General features: G+C 35.7%; 1 protein-coding gene across 1 annotated transcript; it reads left to right on the top strand.

Moving 5' to 3' along the window:
* Positions 1 to 334: 334 nt before the first annotated feature.
* Positions 335 to 3,002, top strand: LOC114356482 (sulfotransferase family cytosolic 1B member 1-like). Its single transcript, XM_028309693.1, has 7 exons — positions 335 to 428; positions 684 to 818; positions 1,226 to 1,325; positions 1,517 to 1,830; positions 1,964 to 2,058; positions 2,291 to 2,477; positions 2,890 to 3,002. The coding sequence occupies exons 1-7, from the start codon at positions 335 to 337 to the stop codon at positions 3,000 to 3,002; spliced, it is 1,038 nt and encodes a 345-aa protein (XP_028165494.1).
* The last annotated feature ends 22,654 nt before the right edge of the window (positions 3,003 to 25,656 follow it).

Genomic DNA, 25,656 nt, shown 5'->3' with positions numbered 1-25,656 from the left:
CTTTATTTTTTTCTGCATTTTCAGACAACCTTGAATACGAAAAATATTTGACTGTTTACCATGACGAAACCAACACTAATACGGTTAAGATATGATAATTTTCACAAGATAATTTACAAATGCCTCCTCCTCTCGTCACTCCAATTTGAATTTACAATAATTGCTGTTATATTTCAGTTTGAGAAATACATTAATATACCTATTTTATTAGTCACTTAGTTACAGGAGGCAAGAACGGTGCGTGTTTTGTACTTTGATAATTATCATTCTCAGTTAAAAACTCTTACCTATTTTAAAGTAGTTTTCATCATAATATTTTGAAACTAAATACAAAATGATGCACGGTACAAGTAGCAGTGATTTTCCTTACGCTATAAATGATGTGGAGCCTGAGGAATTCGCCGAGTTACAGAAAACCTTCAATACGGGTAAATATTTGCCTAAACACATATAAAAATTGTTAAGAAATCATATCTATGGTGCGTGAATTGATCATGCTTTTTATCCCAGTGGATAAAAACTAAAAACTACATTATAGGTTATAGGACGTGGTGTCCTTTAATGTAGTTTTTATTGTCTTCTAATACGACAAACTTGGGAGGGTTTGAGGAATTTTGTGTTAGCTAAAAGACAGATACTCGTAAAATAATAAACGTCATAATAGATCTTTTGATTGTTTTTAGCTTTCATTGATGGATATGTGCGGGTCGGTCCCAAAGGTTATTTCCTGCGGAGCGGCTATAGGAAAGAAGCAGCGAAAATATACAATATGCCACTCAGGCTGGATGACATCTGGGTAGTGTCTTTCCCTAGATCGGGTGAGGAGCGTGACTTTTGCGTTTGAACATTTCGTCACTCCCTGTTTAACTCCCTGTTTATCAATTTTATGCTTGAAAAGTTAAGATACTGGTTTCTTTGTAATTCTATAAAATACCATACCTATTAAATGCCATCCGCCAACCATGGCATTTCATAGGCCAACAATGACATTCATCCTTCTCACGCTCAAAATTGTCTAGGGACATGTCGTCTGAAGATATTTCATAGAAGTAGGTACATAGAAACCAGTGCGTCGCAGCGACACGTCGTCTGCTGCTACTGCGTCGTCGGCTTGTACCTTACCTGTTTTTGCTTTAAAACATTATGAATATAATATGGAATATTGACGAAGTTAGAAAAAAACAAATACCTACTACATAATTCGATAATCGGGTTTAATTTGCAGGCACTACATGGGTCCAAGAAATGGTGTGGATGATTGCAAAAGATTTTGATTACGAAACATCAAAGGACGTTCTTTTAATCAACAGATTTCCATTTTTAGAGTGAGTAGGTACCAAGATAAGTTTTATTGAACAAGGCTGCATATTCAAATAACAAATTAATTTGTAATTTATAGGCTTTTATTAAATAGATAAACGAAATTAAAAGCAATTTATTGGGGAAAAGTGATACATAAAAAACGATAACATGTGTAGGTATATATGAATAGATAAAGTAGGTAATTCTTTTTTAGAGCCAATGTCATCAACGGCGATAAGGCATTGAAAAAAATTAAAGAATTGAGCGCTGGAAAAGAGGAGAATATAAAAGTGTTTTTAAGTTCCGAGGTGGATTTAGCTGCAGATCGTCCCTCTCCTCGATTCTTCAAGTCTCACTTGCCTCTGTCGCTGCTGCCCCCGTCTCTGCTGGCCACCTCGAGGGTGGTCTACGTGGCGCGTGACCCGCGGGACGTCGCCGTCTCGTACTATTACCACTACAAGCTCTTCGCCTTCTTTGGATACTTCGGTAACTTTAAGCAGTTCTGGGAGTCTTTCGTGAAGGGTGACGGTGGGTATCACGATTCAGTCTAGATTTATCTGAAACCTTAATAAAAAGTATTAGCTGATTATTTTCAAATTATCGTAAAATTATAAATTACAATGTAATAGTATGTAACACTAACGTAATTGAACATTTACAGCGGATTATTGTCCATACTTTGAACACTTGAAAGAAGTTTGGGGGCAGAGACATCACGCTAACCTGCTTATTTTATTCTATGAAGATCTTATTAAGGTAAAATATAAAAGTTGTAAGTGATCAATAACAATCAGTAGGCAATATTTATGGAATCTATGTCTAAAAGATCGCTGCTTTGCTGATGCTAGATATCGATGTGTAGATACTTACCCAAAGGCTTAGAAGTTCTATAGCAAATAGCAGTATAGTTTTCGTCACACTCCTCACATGTGCCGGTCATCCAAAGTACTTAAAATCAATTTAATTTTAAAGTAATGTTTATTCTCAGGACCTCCCCGGCAGCATTCGCCGCGTAGCACGTTTTCTAGGAAAGGAGCCAAGCGAGGCGCAGGTCAGGGCTCTCAGCGAACACCTCAAGTTTGACAACTTTAAGAAGAATAAGTCAGTTAACAATGAGCCCTTTATGCACTTGAGTGACCAGAATGTAGCAAAGACCGTGTCTTTTATGCGAAAGGGTTAGTACTCTAATGAAATAAAGTTATTAAGTATTGTACTTTTTGTTGACGTGTTATTTCATCTAAGGATGTACTTTGCTAGAAGTAACTGATAGATTGAAGGCTACGAGTAAAAACAAAATTACAGAGATGCTACCTTGATGAAAGCCTGATTACACAAATAGAGAGAAAAATTGACGGAGATACCTACACAAAATCAGGAAACTGCAACTCACTTTTGAGTTCCAAATGTGCTTTTCTTTATGCTATAGGAAACGAAACATGACAGATTTCAAACTTGTCCTAGACTGAAATGACCTTTGTGTTTCACCGTGTTGAGCGTTAATGTTATGAAAGATGCCACAAAATGTGAATTATTGTCTTTCAAATACCCACTCTTTGTAACATATCATAAGGCTCAATCTCGTTCCAGGCAAGGCGGGCGGCTGGCGCGAGCACTTCGACGAGCAGATGGCGGCGCAGGCGCAGCAGTGGATCGACGACAACCTGCGCGGGACCGACCTGCGCTTTCCCGAACACTACTAACCAACCATGTACCTACAGTCGATCAGACATCAGATTATAAATTTTTGTTGAAAAATAAAACCTATTACAATTATATTAATAACATGCTTAGCCTAATGTGCTGTCGTCTAGCTGTACCACATTCAATGGAGCTAAAGAAAACGTGTCAGTGAATTACGAGTGATTATTTTCTATAACATGTGAAGAGCTTTGTTAGTGAGTTTTTTAAATTGTTATTTTGACTTTGTTTTTCTTCATCTAATAAAAATTTTGAATCAATAGAGATCTACCTTTATGCGAAAAAATGCACCACAAATAAAAAGTGTGTAATACAGTAAGTACAGCATCTCGTTAAATAGGATTTGTATTAGACACTGTTTTCCTATAATAATGATTTTCCTCAGAACTATCTCTATGGCATTCTGCTCCTAACACTTGAAGGTAGAAAATTGTTTCATCAACCACCGAGTAATATTGTTTTCTCTGTGTTTCTTTGCAGTAACATAAACAAGGCGTAAATATGATGAATGGGGGTATACAAGCATTCTGATGTTAATGTTGAACCCTTCCTGATTTCCCAAGAGCTTGTAATGGGATTGATTTTCACAAAGTATCACAACTCTCATGGGAGCTGAAATGATGCCGAGAGTAGCCAATTAAACCTCGTTTCTTCTTTTACTTTTTTGTTTTGTTTGAAAATAAAATTCTATTCGTTATCTCTGTTTGTAAAAGATGCCGCCGGTAGGTTTTTCCCTGAAAAATTCTATGTAAAACACACCATTTGTTACTTGAAGCATTTTAAGTACGGCTGCTACGGTTTGGCCTTTTGTGCGTTGGGTGAGAAAAGTATGAAAAACTTCGATGTCTGTAATTTACTGTAGGCAGGCCTCCGTCACTCGCCTATGCCGGCCGAAATAATTACCTACAGCGCGCGACAACTTCAAGTTGCAAATCAGTCAGGGCCGCCACGCGCCTGTGAGCACACGCGTATTTCTATACACGCTCGGTCGATCATCGTCGCAATCAAGGTTTATTGTTCCAACAGCACTGTTACTGTCTTTAATGGAAAATCGTAATATTTAGGAATAATAATTAACTGTAGTGATTTAAATAATTTAAAAAAAAACTACTCTTTTTAAATAATTTTGAAATACGTATGACAAAAAACTGTTGCAAATAAATTATTTTAGCTAATAAAAACATTAACTTTACTTCACCGTGTCTATTTTCCGATACTACACATTTTAAAACTGTTTGTCCAATTTCGAATTATCGCAACACTGAAGTTTATTAATAGGTACTTTAGAGATGGTACGATTATACAAACACCACTAGATTAAAGTTTACCAATCGTTAATACAATAAATGCTTCTTAAAATTAGGTTTTTATTTATTTTACTTTGCTTATACAACCCTGACGCTTGAGCTGAGAGGTAGATCAATTCTGAACACAAAAAAATTGCGCTCTTGTGAGCGTAGTGGTAAGGTGCGATTTCGAATGCACCATGTGCGTTGGATATTTTGCATTATTATTATTACCGATAAAATGCCGGCATCTGATCCTACACAAAGGAGTGCAATTTCTGTTGCTACTATTATGTATTCTGTGCTGTAGGTAGGTACTAAACATAATTATTACGGTTCATTTACAATGCATATTACCTATTATAAGTTTTTGTTATCTTTATTAAAGTATTCATTTTATCACTATACTAGTTGTTCCCGTTATTTCGTACGCGTGAAAATAGTTTGAATAATATGTCCCGTTTTTGTAACATTTTTCTTTACTACTCCGCCTCATATTGACTGTAGGGTAATTATAAATAGCCTAAAGCCTTCCTAGTTATATGGGTTATCCAACACAAACATATTTTTTTAAAAGTATAGTTTTTGAGATTAGCGCGTTCAACCGAACACACTTTTCAGCTTTATAATATTAGTAAGTATATGTAATTATTAAACTCCTCAGAAACACTGGAAAGTATTATGCAAACCACTACCAACATTGTAAATACCAACTTTGCTATTAATTTAACTTGATAATTAAGAGTTCGAAACTTTAATGAATTCTGCAAGTTGGTTAAGTTCACCCATATTAATGTAGCGCTTATTAAAAGTATTCGCTAGGGCTAAAAACTGACGGCCTTTCTGTTTGGGACTAATACTTACTAAAATAATTTAATTTGTTTCCCATTAATGAATGCATTCTCTAATCTTAATTAATGATTTGATTACCTAAAAGTGTCACGAATAAAATGTTGCAATGTAGTGGTTATTGTATTTAAATAAAAACTGTTTATTTACAAGTAGCTGCCCATTTACTGCTAAAAAATAAACATACCTATCTATTGAGATTCCAAATATATTTGAATACATATCAGGCTAAAAAGCTACAATGGCATTATGCTAAGAAACCTTGAAAGAAAGCAAATGATTTTTGAATTACTCCGAATCGATATAGTAAGATCCATTTCCTCGTTAAGCTTGTCCTTACTCCCTTCCGATCAGCCATCGGTACTTATCCGACTTCATCCATTTTTTCCCTTATCTGTGATTAATAGGACGCTTCAGAGAACCGCCTTAAGCTCAGAAGTTATTTTTATTAGAACTTCTCAGAACTATCAAGACTCTATTTTATATTGCTAATGAAAAGTTTATCGATTCAAAAATGGCAGAACGCTTTTTTTAAATATTATAATAAAATACTTGGGGTTCCGCTTATTGTATTTTTCCTTAAACAATATCACATTGCAATTTGCATAAGCTAATCAAGTTGTCAAAAAAATTTAATTCAGTTTTTGTTTAAAAAGCAAAAAGCGCAGTAAAGCAACACCATTGTCGGTCTGTGTGATATTTGCGTAGCCAAAAAGGTTCATTTGTGAACAACGGTTTCAAGTGTCACAAAGGGCGCGAACACTAAACGAAGGCTCACGCGGAGGGCGGGCGGCGGGGGCGGGCGGCTCGGCTCAGACCCCAACGCGCTACCGGGCCGGCCGAACGCCGCGCCAGCCTTCACCCCTAACCGGTACAAGGACCAGTGAAAAATTAATCTGTGTGAAACAATGCTCCTAAACCCAACTGTGTGTATCTCCTAAGCTGCCTGTTGCGCCCGCCCCAGATCCAGTACTCCCGATTTTCTCAACCAAATTTCGGTAAGTACGCCTTCTTTTGTTTGCATGGATATCGGCGGCAAACGATTTATTTCGCCGACACGGCTAATCTGTTTTGTACTAAGCCGAGGTCTTTGTGTGAAAGTTCACTGGAAAATTTCAGGTGAGTGATAAACACCGGCACAACGAAAATTGCTTTGTAACTTTTTAATTAACGTTATGATTGATGTCATTATTAAATTATAATCGAAAATTGTACCTACGGTTTGATAAAACGTGAAAAGTTGTAAAATATTTCGACTGAACAAGAGGTTTTTAGATTGCGGCAACGTGAATGAAGCAAAGTTGAGAGAGTTTTCGCATGATGTTACAGGAAATACGAAATGTTACAATTTATCTGAACTGACTTTCCTTCGATTTACCCACATATTTGCTTGTACATAATAGGCTGATTTAGTTTTATGTGAAACTTTATTCAAAGATTATTATGGTGCAGAAAAAATTGCCTCTTTAAGCGGTAGTATTCAGATCAGACCAACAATACTGCTTGCTTGCTTTTCAGACTTTATAGAATTACTGTTTCAATTGTCAATAGAGATAGAGGTGGTAGGTATTAACATTAAATAAAAATAATTAACCGTTGTCTTCATTATTTATAGCCAGGGCAATAAGCTTTTGGTGACAGTAATTATGGAGACAAAGGCATGTCACAGTTACCTTTCACCAGAATCAGTCACGGCCGTGATAATACGAAAATATTTATTCATTGTGTGAGCTAGCATTATTTTCTTAATGTAAGGTAGAAATATATCTCTGGATTTATCTGGATATCCTCTATCAACATTAATTTAATTGTCTCTGGTACATAACAGAGGGTCGTGCTCCTACGGTAGAGACCTAATGAAAGGTCAGGTCATTAGGTCTCTATAATAATAATCATCATCAGAATGTTCATCATGATGATATTATGTATTTGTCTCTTTCCCTTTTGGAGACAATTTGATACGTAGATATTTAAAAGGATCAGAAATAACACAAAACAACACAATTTTTTTATGGATAACAAGGCAGGTATTTGACCACAATCGCACCTGACGTTAAGTGGGGTGCAGTCTAGGATGGTACATATCTGCCCTGTAAGTGCCTATTCACTCTCACCTTGAAAAGGCCCGGATTATAGAGTTTTCGGGAAAGACAGCAGCAGGCAACGAATTCCAGTCTCTAGCTGTTTGCATTACAATACCAACATTCAACAAAACCAACACAATTTTAGCTAATTACCTACCTAGGTATTCACTTCAATCTACGTATATTCAATGTACAATTTAATTTACGTCCCAGCCGAAATAAGTTAGCGTGGTTTGCATAATGTTAGGGAAAATGTGTGTCGCTATCTTTTGCCCATGGGTATGCTCGTATTGCTCGTATGGCTATCAGTAGGACAATATTATTATTGCAATGTTATTTGTTTGTTCGATAACATGGTATTAAGCTAGACATTTGATTAGAATGCTCTACAACCAAACCGAAAATATAATGAGATTTAGGATTTTAAGCTTTCGCGTTCCATTTCAATGAAAATAGAGAAACACGGATGAGTACATAATAAGTAAGTACCTTATGAAAAGTGAAGCTTAGAGACCCGTGTTTCTCTATTAAAACGAGATTTAATATTGATTAGCGATGGAAATTTCCATTTACGGGTAGTTACAATATTTCTAACCACTGATTTAGATTACAGTTTTCCAGGTAGGTACTTACTGCTTAATTAACTGAATACACCATTCGCTCCTTGATTACAGGTTTTCAATAAAAGAAGAAAATAGGGATTCCTTTGTTGTTAATAAAGAGTTTCGAGCAGCTTGTGTACCTTGTGTATAGTATATTAATCTATCTTTGTATGCTTGAACGCGCTAATCTCAGAAACTACTGGTCCAATTTGAAAAAATATTTTTGTCTTCATAGTTCATTTATTGAGGATGGTGGAGCACTAAAAAAATGCTGCAAAAACGGAAAACATTAATCAAACTATTTTCACGCGTGCGAAGTCGTGGGCTAGTGTTAATATAACTATTGATACATGAAATGATAGGTATTTTGAAATAACATTTGTATACGATGGATTGGTTTCACATAATAGAAACATAGCCGAATAGACAGTAAACCCTCACCTTGCCGCCAATGCCATTAGGTCACGCCAAGAAATAAACGTATTTCTACTCCTGTCCTTGCTTTCACAGTATCAAATATTCAAAAATTTCAATACTTCTAACATGACTTTCATAAACTATGAAGACCTGTAATTTCATGAAATGCTTTTAAGGACATTGCTTCAGTTAATAAGATAACTTACGAAAAATTAATATCCATTAGGTAGAAACCGTTATTAGAAAACCACGCGTAAACGATTTTCGAACCTTCTCCAATAATTATTTTTAATTTCTACAATCTACATAGCTAAAGATTTTCTGGGTTTGTCCTTTATCTTTTGCTATAAGATAGGTACATTTTTATTACCTTAAATAAATATTTGGAAATGTACTCCATACCTACTATAGAAATAGTTTGATTTTTATGTCACACATTATGTCAAGATTATACCGCCACGCGTTCGTGACAAAAAAGATCTGACAGGCAAACTGACAGCCGGATAACCGAGTTATCCTATGGGTTCCTTTATTTCTTGAGAGGTACGAAACCCTGAAATGAGTCGAATCGCTTTCAACATAAATACGACGTTTTGTTTGCATGACATCGTTCTCGCAAAAAGGGTTAGGGCTTGACATGGCATATGATTTAAGCCGTGCATTATGTTTGTTCGTTGTTTTACGGATCGGAGCTGAAGGGTCAAGGAAGTTGTTGATTAGATACCCTTTTCTGAAGTTTTCCCCTATCTACGTAGAGCTCAGATGCAAGAAAAAAGGTTTTTAAAGTTTGTTGGAATTTCTCTATGAGTATAGTGATTGTGAACTTTGTAGGTAGACAATAAAATATTCATTCTAAGGTTCTGGTTCAAGGTTTAGAATGATTCAGCCGTGTTTTCTTAATTGATTTGTACGTGATCCAAGGTAACAGTTACAGACAGCTACCTGTTTATTAAGTTATTCGGAAAGTCGTGCAAATAGATCGTTCCTCACAAAATAATTATCCAATTTAGTTTCATATTAAATTTTGCCGTCACGGTATTTGATTATTGGTTGATCGAGGCCACTGAAAGTATTTATTCTGGCATAATTATGGCCTAATGAATTAATTAGTTTGTCACAATACGCTGTGGTTTGTGACGTTTGCGTTGTGGCCCCTGTGCGGGTTTGTTGTCATTTCTGGCTGGATACTCTGGGAAATTTGACAAATACGTAATGCTATCAAATTAGTATATTATAAATAGGTATATTTCAATAATTAACACAGAAAAAATCAGCAAACTAGTATTAATATCAAAATGCTACACAACCTACGTAAAGTAGGTAGGTAAGAAATGAAATAAGCCGTAGTCAGCGGACACAATATTATTAACTTCAAATTGTCGTTAAAATTATATTCAGACCGTGTTATAATAACATAGCTTCAGCTAGTAATTTCCAAAACAGTCATTGACGGTTGTTGGCTATTTTCATCCGATATTAAGCATACCTTTTGTTATTTGAAACTAAACTTAGCTTTTACAAGAAGTGGCATAAATGGTAACAAAGTTATAGTGTAATACGGACATTATGCACTTCACGTCACGTAACTTTCTACATTCTACAAGAAGCCAACCTTAAATTTTAAAGCTGGATAGCAGCATACTAGCTTAGTACTAGCACTACTAGCGCACTCTAGAAACGTCTAGAGAAGTGGTTCCCAAAGTTGTCTGGGTTACGACTCATCTAATACACGTTCCCAAACTCAGGACCCATACCTATATGAAATTTCGCCCGCTGCCCAGTGGTTGGATTGGTAGGGTGGTGTGTCGTCGTTCTACAGGCAGGGCCCACACAATATTCGCTCGCGACCCACCACTGGGTTGCGACGCATAGTTTGGGAAACCCTGGTCTAGAGGAAAGAATTGACCTCGTTGCACAGTTTTGAGAGTGGAGTATCGCAAATAGACTTCAGCAATGTTGTGAATAAGGAATGAAAGATTTGCCCACTTTAGATTCCCCTCTGAAATATAGATTGGGTTTTTATCTCAACATAATGTCTCTTTGTAATCAAGAATAATTAAGTGGATTCCCAAAACTAAGGTTCGAAGTATTCAGAGTCACAATGGTAGCTATTTTTGTACCCGACTCCGCCAGGAGGGTTATGTTTTCATCGTTTGATAATAATTTATATTGGCTTGGAATTGACTCATATACCTACTCTTACATGGGTACAGGTACCCACCTGTACCCATACATGCACCCGCATGTGTGTTTTTATATTAGAAACAGTTCATTTGTTGACCACCACTTCACAATTAATGGTGTCATTGATGTAGGTATCAAATTATTAAAAAGCTTGTTTTCACAATGTTTTCCGTGGTCATAAAAGAATACGTAAAGGCAATTGATACTTCGCACGGTTGGTAGCGGCCTGCATCCAGCGCCTTCCTGCTACCTTTATCAGGTCGTCGGTCCACCTTGTGGGTGGACGTCCCACGCTGCGTTTACGTGATACCAACCGTTCGATGTGGATATCATTGGGGGAGGCCTATGTTCAGCAGTGGACGTCTTGTGGCTGAAATGATGATGATGATGATGAATTGATATTTCATGAAATATGAGCCAATAATTCAAACGTGACCTTAACTTTCAACGAATTAGCTATCTCCTTGTCATCGTTCGTAATGCTGAAATAGGAACCCAAATATCTCATGATACGGGTCCGTAGAGACTCCGCTGGAAATACTCGTAGAAATGTTATTCCGCCCCAAGAGCGCTCTCCAAAAACTGTTTTTCTTGAATGTTTTATATCGTCATAAATGCACGTTAGTTCTACACTTAGCCAACAACGCCTGAACAGTCGTAACTTAAGAGTGAGAATACGAACAGCCAGAAGTAGAGTTTGAGACTGGGTGATCGTTAGAATCGTGTGTTACCAGTGATAACTTATGGTTCGGAAACGTGGCCTCTTACTATAGGCCTTATACAGAAGCTCAAAGTTGCACAGCGTGCTATGGGGAGGGCTATGCTCGGTGTTTCTTTACGAGATCAAATCAGAAATTTTTCTTTTTTTCTTTTTTTTTTTTTTCCTGTGGCAACACTACCGCTAACAGCTGATTTGAACTTGTCCCAATTTATTTACTGATTTTTATTTAATTTAATATCATAAAAGGTCTCTAAACTCATCACTGTTACTGTTTTATGTAATTATAAGTGAAATAACGTTTAACANCGTTCATAAGTGCCACTTGTGGTCTAAACTGAATAAATATTTTTGATTTTTGATTTTTTTTTTTTTTTGAAATGAGACGTAAATAAACGAACTAAAGTCGCTGACATAGCCCGACGGATTAGCAAGCTGAAGTGGCAATGGGCAGGGCACATAGCACGCAGAACTGACGGCCGATAAGGCAGCAAGGTTCTGGAGTGGAGGCCGCGTACCGGAAAACGCAGCGTGAGACGTCCACCCACAAGGTGGACCGACGACATCATAAAGGTAGCAGAAAAGCGCTGGACTCAGGCCGCTACCAACCTGGTAACATGGAAAGCATTGGGGGAGGCGAATGTTCAGCAGTGGACTTCCTATGGCTGAGATGATGATGATGATCGTTAGAATATGTATATTATAGGTCTAGCGCTTAACTGTATCAGTATTAAGGTATGGGGGCGGCACGGGAGTGTTTATGTGATGTTGGAACAACATCCCTCCACCCCTTAAAACATGTTTCTCATTGTTTTCTTTTAAATATAAATACAAAGGTTTCCTTTTAAATTTGCAAAAAGACTCATTATAGGACAGCAAACTGAAATTAATGTAAATTAAAATACACTCACTTCAAGTTCCACGTTTCATCAGTAACATGTATTGCTATGGTTGTTATGGTAACTGTGTGCTAACTTTCTTATAATTATGTAAAGAGTTAAATATAAGGTGTACAATATGTAACGTATTTATGAGGTATTTATATTATTATGTATCATGATTCATAAGCAATTGTTGTGCTCAGTAGTGCTCTCCCTGTTTGGGTGTCCGCGGAAGACCAGCGTCGTGGCATTATCTACTGAGATGCTACGACACCATGCTGAGTGGATACCTTTTCAGTATCATTGTAATTACCTTCTCATTAACACTAGAAGTGCCGAAGATTACGACCCCCCTAAAAGCGCCGCTGGGTCAATTTTGTCCCAGCATATATTTTGTAACATTTTTTAGTTTCAGGCATGAACACTATGGTTAAAACTATTTGTAGTATCCTTAAAAAATGGTTTATCTATACAGTTAAATCAATGTGTACTTATGTCTTTAAAAATATAAATTTATTCAATTTTAATTTTGAATTATTAAAAGACAGATATTTTTGGTTTCATAAAAAAATAGTCACATATTACATGGTGTTATACTGTATTAAAATTAAGAAATTACTAATTTAACTATTCATTATTCTTTTTGAAGAAATAATAAATATCTTACAAATAATAGTGCACATTTTGCACAAAGTAAGTAAGTATGAAAGTTTTTTTTGTATGGTTTTTTTGTCTCTCTGGTCTACTATGTGAACTTCTATAGGTATGGTTATTTTTCTGTTATCCGTACACACACAGTGAAGTTTTTTACCAGTTACAATGAAAAGTATGTACGTTTAATTTAAAAAAAATTATAAGTCACACATTTTAAAAATGTATCAAATCATACAATGTATGAACTGGCCCATGTCTTGAAGTCACCTTCCTACTAATATTATAAATGTAAAAGTTAATAAAGATTGATGAATTGATGGATGGATGAACCGATGAACGGATAGGAAGGATGAATGGGTGGATATAAGCCTTGAACTTGAAGTAAGTGAGTGTGGTTTCATGGTTAGATCGATTGTTGTTTTTTCACTCTTTTATGCAAAAAATACTAAGACGATCTTAATAAAACTTTGCAGTTTTATTGTTAATATTTCAGAATAACATAATACAGTCTATAATTAACAATAATATTCAGTTATTTGCTCAAATAACAACGATAAGTGTCAAGAAATTAGGTCTTTCTATGATAAACTTAATTTCTCACTAGGTGAAGTCACAGGCAAAAACTAGTACAATATATTTACATTTCTGCATTGTGACGAGTCACCTAAACGTTCCTCACCTCCCCATTCTCGTATTTCCTCGAAACAAGGACTCTTCATCGAATTATTGTTGCAAATACCAAGGTGGGACAAAAATGACCCAGTGGCGCTTCTAGGTAAAACCGATTTTTAATTTTTTTCTAATAATGTTTTATTATCAAAAACATTAAAAAATGATAAAATTCAATAAATCAGGAAAAGTCAAAAAGTTTCATGGACTTTCGTTGAAAAATAAAAAAGTTAGAGACGATCAAACTCGCGAGTGGGACAAAAATGGGACGGCGGCCTTTCTAGTGTTAAATAATGTTAAGTATTGCAAGTGTATTGTCGATGATACTGAATAAACATTTTTTCTTTCTTTCTTTCTTTCTTTCTTTCTTGATGTCAAACGTTAGCGTGTGCTTCAGATTTGTATACTCTGTCCATATTATGTCAACGTCACCCCTCCCGTGCCACTTCTATACCTTGGGCACTGACTAAGTTACGTGGTAACTAGACCTAGAAGCTAAAGATGTAGCGAAATATGTGACTGAAATACAGGAAATATAGTTATTTCTCTAAATTTATTCTGCACATGCTTTGGTTATATCACCAACATAAAATATTTTATGTGATGGAATCCTTACATTGAAGATAATGAAATTGTATTGGAATTATACAAAAGGTCTTCCATCATTGTTCGACGTACAAACCAAAATTGTACAGTGTGCTTACCATGAGTTTACGTTAGGTGTGCTCGCTAGCGACTGCGTAAAAAAATGACATTAAACGTATGACATATTGTGCAGCGCCCCTAGTGGCTACTTTCAAGAAATAAAATCTTCATAGATTTTTTTGACGTACTCGCTAGCGAGCACACCTAACGTAAACTCATGGTAAGCACACTGTTTAGTTTTCATCGTACTACTTACAGGGGATATCGAGTTAGAAAGTAATGTTCATGGTACAGGCAGGGGACCTCCAGTTAGAAACAATTCTCGATCTATTTGAAAATACACTACCTGCAGGCCCGGTCGACAAAGCGCAAAAGCAACTCGACCTAACGAGGGATGCACAGAGCACGTCAAGCTGTACACTGTGACTTCTTACGTCCTTGTAATAAGGGATCTTTTGCTACAAAAATGTATGGTCTGATGTGATGTGAACTGTACCAATTCAGTTGGTAGTCGGGTCAGCCATACCCGGCACATCGCGGAACAAAGGATGCGGCGAAGAGGGATAATTTATTCCGGAAGGATTCCGCGGGACCCCGGCTTATTCAAGGCTGTCTTAGGGCGCCTTCACATTAGCAGACAGAGGCCTGCATATCTTGATGCGGCAAACGTAAACAAAATTATGCCGTATCGTATTCTAAGATATGCAGGGTGAGATTCACAATACAGGGATCAGAAATGGAATCGATGTTTTAGGCAATGTCTTTTTGTCGACCAAAAACGAATTTCTACATCTGATTTAGCGTTTGTGAGTTCTTCTTTTACATTAGTGATCATAACGTTTTATTCTTTTTATTACCTTTTTTTTCAGTCTTAGTCTTCTCTAAGTAAAAATGAGTCAGGAAAGACGCTCATCGGGAAACGAGGTGTTTTAATATCGCCTGAAAATACTAACATTAAGATATTCCATGCTGTGAGAAGTTAACATATGAAAAAAAAAACAACCTTGGTTTACAGACTAGACATGCCTTAGGATACAGGTTTCAAACATTGTCTTGAATTTTTATAGTAATAGAAAATTAAGTATCTATCATTAAATGAAAACAAGTGGCCTCAATGTAAATGCAATCTTATTGTGGCTAGGGCAGGAATCGGCAAATAAAGTAGTTAAGTTCATTTATATGTACGCCGGGGATTAAACAAACTATTGCGGTTAAGTTAGAAGGGTGAGCTGTCGGATTATTTGGACTTTTAAGGTTCTGGTCACAGGCAATCGTTTGTGGATCAAATATTTACGGAAAGCTGCCCAATCTGCCAAACAAAGAGTGAAATAAATGTTAAGTATGAAAATGTGTTTTGTGTACACGAAAACAAATATGTCATTTTTGTTCCAAAATCCACATAAGATGCCACAAAATCAAAAAAATCAAAATCAAAATCATTTATTCAGTTTAGACCACAAGTGGCACTTATGAACGTCAAAAAAAGAAAAAAAGAAAAGGTAGCCCTTATGGGGCACTATACATGTCTCCTTTTCTTTCGGACCCTACCAGCGCTTCGAGACAAACATATGGCAAGTGCTGAGAAGAAACGCCAGAACAAACTCAGTCACCACGTCTTATTGCCAGGAATTATCTAACGGTAAGAATAGCCAGACATCATCACCACAGTCATCTTATAAAAGTATGGGTAGCTAAAAGTACCTTTTATCATAAAAAAGCCTCACGAACGTTCTGGTTCTTTACGTATAAAAGGAAGGCACTGAAATAAACTTCTCATTAGAGTTCATTCCACTGATCACAATCCTCTGCAGAGAACGTATTTATTTCCTAGCTAGACATAATTGTCTACACATGTATTAACGAGCTCTGCCGAGTAAGTTAATCAAATATCCGAATAGTGCCAGATTGTTTTGCTAAGTAAGCGTATACGCGTGCGTAATACGGTTTGCAGCAACCATGAAATAAGTAATTTCCTCAAACATTAAAGCCCGGAATAGGTTTCGAGCTATTACGCGTTGGCGCATAAAAGAGTCATTTTTTAACAAAACGCTTATTGGCTGCTTCAGCATGAAGCGGTTTACTGGAGCTTTTAGTGATCACGTATTTTCACTAAAACGTTTCCTATGTTTATGTGAAACGAAATTCGTGGCACTTTTATTGGTTATACGTTTTACTAGCACAAAAATATGCCGGGTAAAAATGAAAGGTGCCTACCCCAGAGGATTTTGGCAACTTAAACGTTTGCAAATAGTCTTGATTGCTGAAAGCCTCTGAGATTAGTTGATTGCCTGAAGGGCAGTTAAAATTGAATGAAACCTGATTGGATGTATACAAAGATGTCTTGTTTGTAGACTCCTACTTTTTCATCCTTAGATGTCATTGAAATGTGAAACCAAGATCAGAACTACATATAATCAGAAGAATAAAAATTTAATAACTATTAATTTTTGAATGACTTCATAAACTTCCTTTGATTTCTACTATCTTTATTAGTATAGTTTTACGACGGTAACTTACGATAGTGGGTAGGTATTCCCAATTAATGGATTCGTATATTAATCAAATTTAACAACCCCGATATCGTAAATCCGGCACTTCACATACTATATCCCCTCGATGGTCTATGTACAGTACCTAATGAATTTAATTATTCAGTGTTTCGTAAATAACGTCTTCATGATACTGGTTTAATCTGATCTGCCTACCCAACCTTTGTAATCGATTGAATACTACATGAGGCGCACGCAATTGATTCGATTAAACCTATTACAACTCTACAATTAGTATAATAGAGTCATTATCCAAACAGTATACTTGAATCTTTTCAACGTTGAAAATTTAAGGAGCCTGGGATGAATGGTTTTAAAGATTAAGATACAAAAAGTTTGGGATTTTCAGATAAGAAACAATGTCTTTAAATGAACAAAAACAATTTATATTACTCACATAATGTCTTGTTCTGAGTATTTACTTGTAAGAGAACTTGATGAAAATTACCTTTAAAACACTGCCATTAGAAAAGGCAAATTGAAAAGTCCAATGATTCGATTACTTAGTGCTTAGGACATAGCTGTTCCATGCATAAATTATGCAAAGAAGCGCTCGGGGGATGGTGTTGCACTGTTACTGGGATGAACTCAACGAGCTCACAGTCACTGAGCTCACTAGCTCATGACCTTACGAGCTCATCGGAGAGGATGAATTCCCAGTAGTTTGTTTAGGGCCAGATATATTTTTGTAGGGTAGTTTTCACGGGCTATAACACGAGCAAAAAGGGAAGATCCTATCGTTGAGCGAGCCCTCCCTCCCTCATTTGCGCAGGGAGGGTATAAGTAGATAGAGCTTTCTATGTTTATTAGGGCGAGAAAATTACTAAATTGGCGTGGAATAATAGCGTGTGGTGTGTGATAATTTAGTCAACTAAATCGACAAATTATACCTACTGTTTATTTATGTTTATAAAAAGCAATTAAAAAACTTGCGGTAATTATTTAAAATGACAATAGTGACTGAGTTTCTTGAGCTGCTTGTTCTCAGCATTGGTTCATTTATTGTCCCGAAGGAGTTAGTAGGGTAGGGTTTACTGGGACGTGTAAAAGTGTTTTTTATAAGCCTATTTGCAAAAATAAATGAGTTTTATGAGTCTATTACCTACTATTATATTCAAACTATCATTCGTTTAAAATGTTTGATTCCACAATATACTTCTCGTATTAAAGCCTCGAGGAAAATAATTAAGAAAAATCTTATACGTTGATATTATTGTATATTATAGCAATATCTGCCACAACAATCCAAATTCCTGATCCTGACGACCATGAGCACTCTGTCAAGCAAGAGTGTAACGACTGAGAAGAAAAATATAATTAGTTATATTACGTCAAAATAATGCAGCTGCCAAAACATAAGCAGTCTACTTACCTAATGTAGCAGACATGTGTGAGGTAAGGCAGATCCACATTTTCCTGTTACGTGTTTGTGCTACGTGTGGCCATAAACATTAAGGGGGTGACGTTATCACGGAATATACAATATGTAACATATTCCACAGAAGTTTCTAAAAGATATTTATTCTATTCCATAATAACAGTAGATATTTTACTACGAAATGTAGTTGTATGCGTTGTTTGTTGTACAAATTAGGTACGCAAAGGAAATAATTATACTATCGCAATTATTCATTTAAAGATGATGGGTATAAAAGGAAAGGTATATAAAACTGCTAATTTTTCAGGTTAACCAAGACTGGACTTGACTTTCAGTATACATACATTGTACTTTTTTAACTTTACCTATAACGTTATTATTTTTGTTCAACCTCTCTCTAATAATTATAATAAGAGCTTGTTCAAATATACATATTTCAGTTCATAATACAAATTTAAATAGGCAGTTGGAAAATATATTAAGTCGCCAGGGGAGCTCAAAGTGGCCCGGTTCAAGATTGTTTTTTCCCCTCCTTGAGATTGGTTTCTTTCCTCAATCAATTCAACTACCTACTCTGTATAAGAATTTGGACTCTGTATCTTTGTATTTACCATTCTTATTTGAATAAGCATTTTTCCTTCAGCATTTTCTTTTGTAGTTTCCATAAATCGAAGGCAGTTTCAAAATCAGGTAAATGTTAGAGAAGCTGAGTGTCACTGGGTCACGTCTACGTTGGTACTCACATGAAGTGAATGCTTGATGAATTTAAAACAAAAAGTGGGAGTTACTCCCACATGTACTAGGATGGTCCGTAAATTCTCGTAATCATAATAGTCTATTTTAAGGTTAAAAAAATAGAGATAATAAACCAAAATTAGTGTAGTTATAGAACACTTTCTGAAAACATTTCACCGGAATTTATATTATAAATACTTCGCGTTACAAGATGCACTTGGTGTGAAACACATTACAACATATTAATATTTCATATTGAAAGGCTAAATGATGGATAACCCACAAACCAATAAAACAACAAACGATATTTTAGCCTCGCTGCAGTGTGTATCGGATTTGATCGATTAGATTACGTTTCAAACAGATGTCAGAATGATTCATCAAAATTAGAAAGAAATACAATTTGTTACTATGAAAAAATGATTTATTGCTTGTCGAAGTAATAAATACTCAACAAAAACGTACCTAAATGTGAAAAGGGCCAATTTTGTTTAACAATATCGCCGTTGAAAGAGTCAAAAGCTGAATTTTAAGGTTTGTAACTAAATCTTAAGCTCATAATAGTTTAGCCTAGTTTGGCTAATGGATAAAGCAATTCTCAAAATTTTCCATTGTACTAACAGACAAGGCCTTAAAGTTCAAATTATAGTGGGTAGTCAATATAATATCGCCCTAGCTAACTTGACTCTCGGGTAGTCAAAGAAAGATCCATCCCCCGGGAACTATGAACATTCCTGGAAAAACACTAATTATTTTTTTTGCTAAAATATTGTAATCACAAGGGAAACTTAGCCAAATGAGAAAATAAAATGTAATTTTTCCATTTGTACATAATTTTCGCTGCAAAGTTTTGCAATTAGCATTTTAAAACAAAACTTAGTTATTAGTCTCACGCAGACCAGACGGATTAAAGTTTCCAAGATGTTCTAACTCGAGTCGTTTTTGGTTAGAATCTTATTGAGTTTTCTAGTTTGTGACAATTTAGTTTGAGAATTCAGTCTATTTCTCTTAATTATTTTTAATCAGAATTGAGGTTTCAATTTATTAAAATGACATAGTAAGGTATTCAAACAGTTTATTGACGATAGATTTTTAAATCTGGTTATTTGATTTAATTTTGATTTACACTTTGGGGAAACTTACAGCTAAGTATGGTATATCCAAGTGAAGATAAATTAAAAGTGTATTACTATTACTAAGTACTTATTATGTTTCTTTGTCTCCAGTACCACCTACACTTTACTATGTGACGTCACTGAGTTCTCGATAGTTAAAATTTAATTTGTTTCTATAAAGGCTTAACCCTTCCGGGCTCTGGACACAAAGTTCACCGGATTGGCTAAGCGCTGTCACTATTATTAATCATTTTGGGGTTACGTCGGAGAATTGTTATTGGCAAGGGATCCGTGGGGTATAAAACTTTTATATCTTGGTAGTTACTGCCACAGCAGTTTACTGCGCGGCGGTCGCCTGAAGATTTTTGTTTTGCTGGTTAAAATGTGGCAGACGGTTTTTATAGGGAGTGAAAGTGTTTTTTTACGTTTTGTCACAAAGGTGAAAACTTGCAGTTTTGTAATTTATTTTAGCAACGCATTATAAGTGCGAGGTTTTACAAAAATAATCTAACAATTCAAGCACAAAATAATAAATGTGTTTTGCCACCAGACCTAGCAAATGTTTATATTATCTTTAGGTACAACGGATAACCATCTATGTCGGAATCCATTTAAGCCGCACCGGGCTCATTATCCTAATGAAATAACACGCACCAGCCAGTGGCTGTAGGCTGTACAGTTTATTTGTCTTTGCCTGATTTTCCGCGATTTTTGTAGCGTGAGTTGCGTGATTACAGGTTGGATTAATGATTCGAATTTGAGCTTTATTTCCTTTTTCGTTGCACAGAAAGGTTTAAAATGGCCGAGTTTTAACCCTATATTATGAAGGTAAAGTGTTGGTTCTTTAATACTTCCACGAGGTTGCTGGCCATAATAAATCCTAAGTGCGCATTAAAAATAAAGCGCATTCGCGACAAAGTTGTAGCATTAGGTGAGTCATTTTCAGCCAGTATTTTTGTGATATTTCTTTGCAGAATAAAGCAATATTCTGTTGTTTATTTTAGCGTTAGCGCGGTAAGCCTCGGGCTCAGCGAGCTTACCTAATGTTTTATTATTGTCTTTAATTATCTCGAAAATGATAAAATAATAAAGACCCATGTCCTTTTTACTTTGGTTTACTGAATAAGTTAGTGGTAGCGAAAGTAATTAGAACCTACGGTTTTATTAGATAAGATCGGTGTGCGTAATTACGTTATTTATTTAGGTTGCCTTCTTATGTGGATAACATTATTAGAGAATGCTTAATCTTAACAAGTAAATTAAGACAATAAAAAGATAGATTAAGTGTTATAAAGATAACATTCGTAATTATTTTAAGTAGGTATATTCGTCAGCACTTTTACTAACTTGTGGACCTTAATTCTTCCTAAAATCGCAGCTATTATAACTAAATTAACTAATAACATAGGGTGCCACATTATTTAAGTTGACGTGCTGTCATACATAGTCATAACCTTAAACGCATGGAATTAGAATGTGCAAAACAAACAATGGGGTTACATTGACTTCCATCCATTCTTTTATTCTGGCACGGTAGACTGCAAAATGATTTTATGGTTACCATGGAGTTATTTCTTTATTTTTCGTAGTAAATGAAAGTGTTGAGGACAGTGAGGGATCGGAGGAACGGGAGTGCAAAACAGTGAAAAAACAAGTAGATTCTAAGTACTTAAAGTAGAATTTACTTCGTGTTTATTTCGTACGTTGCTATGACAAATAAGACAGAAGGTAAAAACAGAAATCTTAAAAAAAAAAACAAAGAGGTTCCGTTTGCCACAGAAAGGATAACACTACACTTTCGACCTCAAGTTAAATAGGCCACGTGACGAGTGTATACCTCCTAAAGTAACTATCAAACTAAAAGTGTGTAAATTCGGTTTTGTCGCCTCAGGGGGTCTCGAAAATATTTATTGTCCCCTTTCGACAGACGATGGAGGAAACTACGTCTCAGTTTCCGTGTGAGCTTTGTGAGGGTATCAGTAGAATGACAAATATTATTTCATACATGATATTACATATTATAAACTAACAGCATTTACTTATTACTATTTTAAGTCTTGGTATTTACAGATGACACTTACCTACTTAGTTTAGGGGTTCAAAGAAATCCTATAATATACTTTAATTTCGTCCATTCACGATGACAGTGTTCTCTGACAGTGTTCAGTGATTCGAATTATTGTATTATAATTCTAAATGACTCGAATTATAGTAACGTATAATTCGAGATGTCACATTGTCATCGCAAATGGAAGATTTTATTACAATACATATTTTTAAACAGCAGAAATTAAAAGACCCATTCACACTATGTTGAATGGAGTAGGAGTTTACTTGAGAATCTAACGAGTGAAGTTCGCGTCGTAACTGCTTTACTGGCAAATCCCCGTCCAAGAGATAAGAACTTAACTCGTATAGATTCCAAGTTTTACAAAGTGTAAAACGAATCTAAAGCCCGTGTTATGAAACGAACTCAAGTGTGGATTTACGCTCAACATTATTGTATTAAGGTAGACAAATTATCAACTGAAAGGGTGCATCTCTTTAGTTTGAAGTAATTTTTGAAAGTCGTTTTACAAAAGCGTCTTGCTATTCGGTCATTTTGAAAGCTTTGCATTCAGTCTCAAGTATAGATTGAGGCTTTTATTTGATTCAATTTTAATATTCATTGCCCAATCATTGGACAGAATCTATAACTGAGATTGAATTGAGTTTTATCCTTGTTTTTAATACGGACCTGAAACTGGCAAGGCGTAATGGACTGAACAAAATTATTGTCCTAAAATAAGATGAAAGAGAACGAACAATATATCTTATATTTATTCTAACCGTAACTGAGACATCCAAGTTTATGTTCGGAGTTATCGGCACTTTGTCAGAGGGCCCGGATAAACGTCTGCGGAAGGTAAGCAATTTATTACCGGTATTCATATTTATCGGTAAACTGTCAAATCTTTTTGACAGCTTGTTAGGTTGGCAAAAAATTAACTAGGGATTTGAGATCATCAATTGCTTCTAAGTTGGAAAGAATAAGTGGATTTTTTCCATCTTCGGTAGGTACCAGTAGGATTATAAATCAAAAATTTTTGAACATATCATTAAGAACTTTTGACATGAACAGAATACATAAATGTTTGTTTAGTATGATCATCATGATTTCAGTTGTATTGTAACTATTATCAGTGTACAAGTAGGTATGTACTTACCTATGATTTAACTGTTTACGGCATAATTTAGATTGTAGTTTTTCATAAAGTCCACGGTTGCAATTAAAAAATGTGGATCTCCTGAAAACTCAGTTTCCGGAAATTTAATTTACCTATGTTACGATTAAGTCATGAACTTGACAATGACAGGTTTTCCATTTTTCCTGGTTCCATTTAGCTTTTAATCAGTTATTCATTTCCCAAATTGGCAACGTCACAAAAACCTGCCCAAACTTACGGAGTCTATCCCCGGGCAAGATTTACTCGGGTCAATTTATCGCAAGATTACAAAATAAATCTCGAGCCAGTGAATATCAGCAAAGTAAATTTCCAGGGCAGACTTACCTGAGGTATTTTAATCTTTCTGCGTAAGAGTTGGCGACAGTATGAATCTTTGCGTCCCTTGTGGGATGTTCTTTTAAAACTTTCAGAAAATTTGGAATGTGGACCTTGTGAATATGTAAAATGGTTTACTTTTTTATGGCACAATCTTGTACAATAGTGAAATTTTTGGGGATGCTGAGTTCAATGTAAGTAAGTGATCAGTGTTTGCGTTAGAATTAAAACGTGAAGTGAAACATGTAATTGTGCCATCTAAGAAGTTTGGTGGAAAATTATGACCAAGCAACACCAAACTTTTTACTCCTAAAGTTTTTGTATTACATTTCTGGGGAAATGTAGCGATCAAGAGAGATATGGGCCTTAATACATTCTCCAGGGGTTATTCCCGGTTCGGACCTTCTTTATTAGATGAAGACCTCTTTATATCTCTCAGATCCCCTTAAATAGCTATAACGAGGAAATTAACGAGGAGTTCCATGCAAACGTCATTTTCCTTAAAGATATTCGGGCCAGATCGTTATTTGTAAAAGCTACTTGAGGCGCTTTCCTTTTGATTTCGTTGGTATACCTTTGATTTTATTGAGATGGCAAGTTTGGGTCGGTGGTTCATTATAATTATGGCTTGCAAACTCATTAATTGTATGTTTTATTTGACTTCCTAATCTATTAATGGGACTTGAATCTGAACCTGGGGCTTCTGGCTCAACTCTGCGGACTATTTTAACGAATGTCGTGTGGAAACGATGCTTAGCTGTTGCACGCCACCCTCGTATCTGCCATCGAAGGCTCATAGAGTCGACTGAAGCCCACTTCAAAGAGAACTAAGAATCAAAGAACTGTGCTGGTCAAAGCTGATATTTCGTTCGACCTTTTCAGACAAATGACGTCTACTGCAGGACAATGTCCAAGGATTTCTATTCCACTCTTCAAGCCCTAATATGGAGTAAATCTATTACAACTTTCACTCGCAGACCTTCACAAGACGCGTGGCTACAATTCGGGGATATTGATTTATTATGAATAACATGACGCAACGATAATGGTAAAGACGTATGACTGAATCGAACTGACACAGCTTTATACAGTCCACCACGATGTTTTGACGACTTGTAATAAATTTTTGGTGGAAACTCGCCCCTATTTCTACTATATTAGATGCTAAGGGTTATCTTGATGTGCCGTCAGTTCTTTTACTTCAGTAGGCTGGCGTGACGTGTATTGCGTGTCGCTTCGGGACAGAACATTTGCATATACATATAATGAAATTCATACTCCAAAGGTGTGTTGCGTAGGTGCCTTATTATAGAGTAGATAAGTGGCCACTTACCATCGACATACATGTCATGTTCATAGATTTCGGAATTTTATGTAAGTAAGTATTTCAATATTTATGGTGCTATTGGAAAGCTAAAGCGTTTAGACTAGCAACAAAATTTGAAGAAGTTGACTTCCACAAGCTGTCACCACTGTGTAAATAGCTGTGGAAAGCTAACTTTTGCAAGTTTTACACATTGGAAACAGCTTGCGGAAGTCAACTTCTGCAAGTTTTATTGCCAGTACCTCGTTTAATGGTAGTTGTAATCTTCAAAGTAAATTATGTTATTGATAAACCTATATCTCAAAATAGGTAAAATGGGAGACATGTACTAATTTCTATTGTTCCTACTTAGAAATTGGTACAAACGACGAATACCCATTTCATAGAGGGATTCAATTTTAAGCCCTCTTGTGAAACAGGGCTTAAACTATACAGTATGTAAATTACATGACACATTTAATATAGGCACAGATGATATGTTCAAGGACAAGGTACCTAAGTACCGAACCTAACTTAGGTATTGTTATTAGAAGCTTAGGTTAATTAAATATACATGGATTGGTTGGATTAAATATGCGGCTTTTGTCTTTTAGAAAGTCTTATAAATCTGACTTCAACAATATTAAATTATCGTTATACTCGTAAGTGTACAGGTTGTGACGGGCTGAACAGTTGCGAAAAAAAAATTTTTTTTTTGTCCAATTCCAAATACCTACATACAGTTTTCCGCAAAAATCGGCCAGGTGACTTTGGAGCTGGGCTAATTTAAAAATATCATAAAGTATTACAATCTTCTTTTCTTCCTGCAATGTGGAAGCTTATTATGTGAGGAAATGTGAGGTGTGAAATAGTAAAACTAGCCTGGTGAAAAGTCTATAATGTGGGAGTGTTCATTCCATTCTGATCTTTATGTTAATCCAGATAGAGTCCTAAAGTGAGTTCTGACAATGACAAAAGCGGCGGTGCCGGCGGGTCCTTTTGCTCTGAACCGTTAAAGAGTTCAAGTTTGTCTTTGTGACAGTAT

The sequence above is a fragment of the Ostrinia furnacalis genome, unplaced genomic scaffold, assembly GCF_004193835.3.
Source record: "Ostrinia furnacalis isolate ACB-3 unplaced genomic scaffold, ASM419383v2 OfSCF2810, whole genome shotgun sequence".
NCBI classification, from domain to species: Eukaryota; Metazoa; Arthropoda; class Insecta; order Lepidoptera; family Crambidae; genus Ostrinia; species Ostrinia furnacalis.
This window is presented reverse-complemented; position numbering and strand designations above follow the sequence as displayed.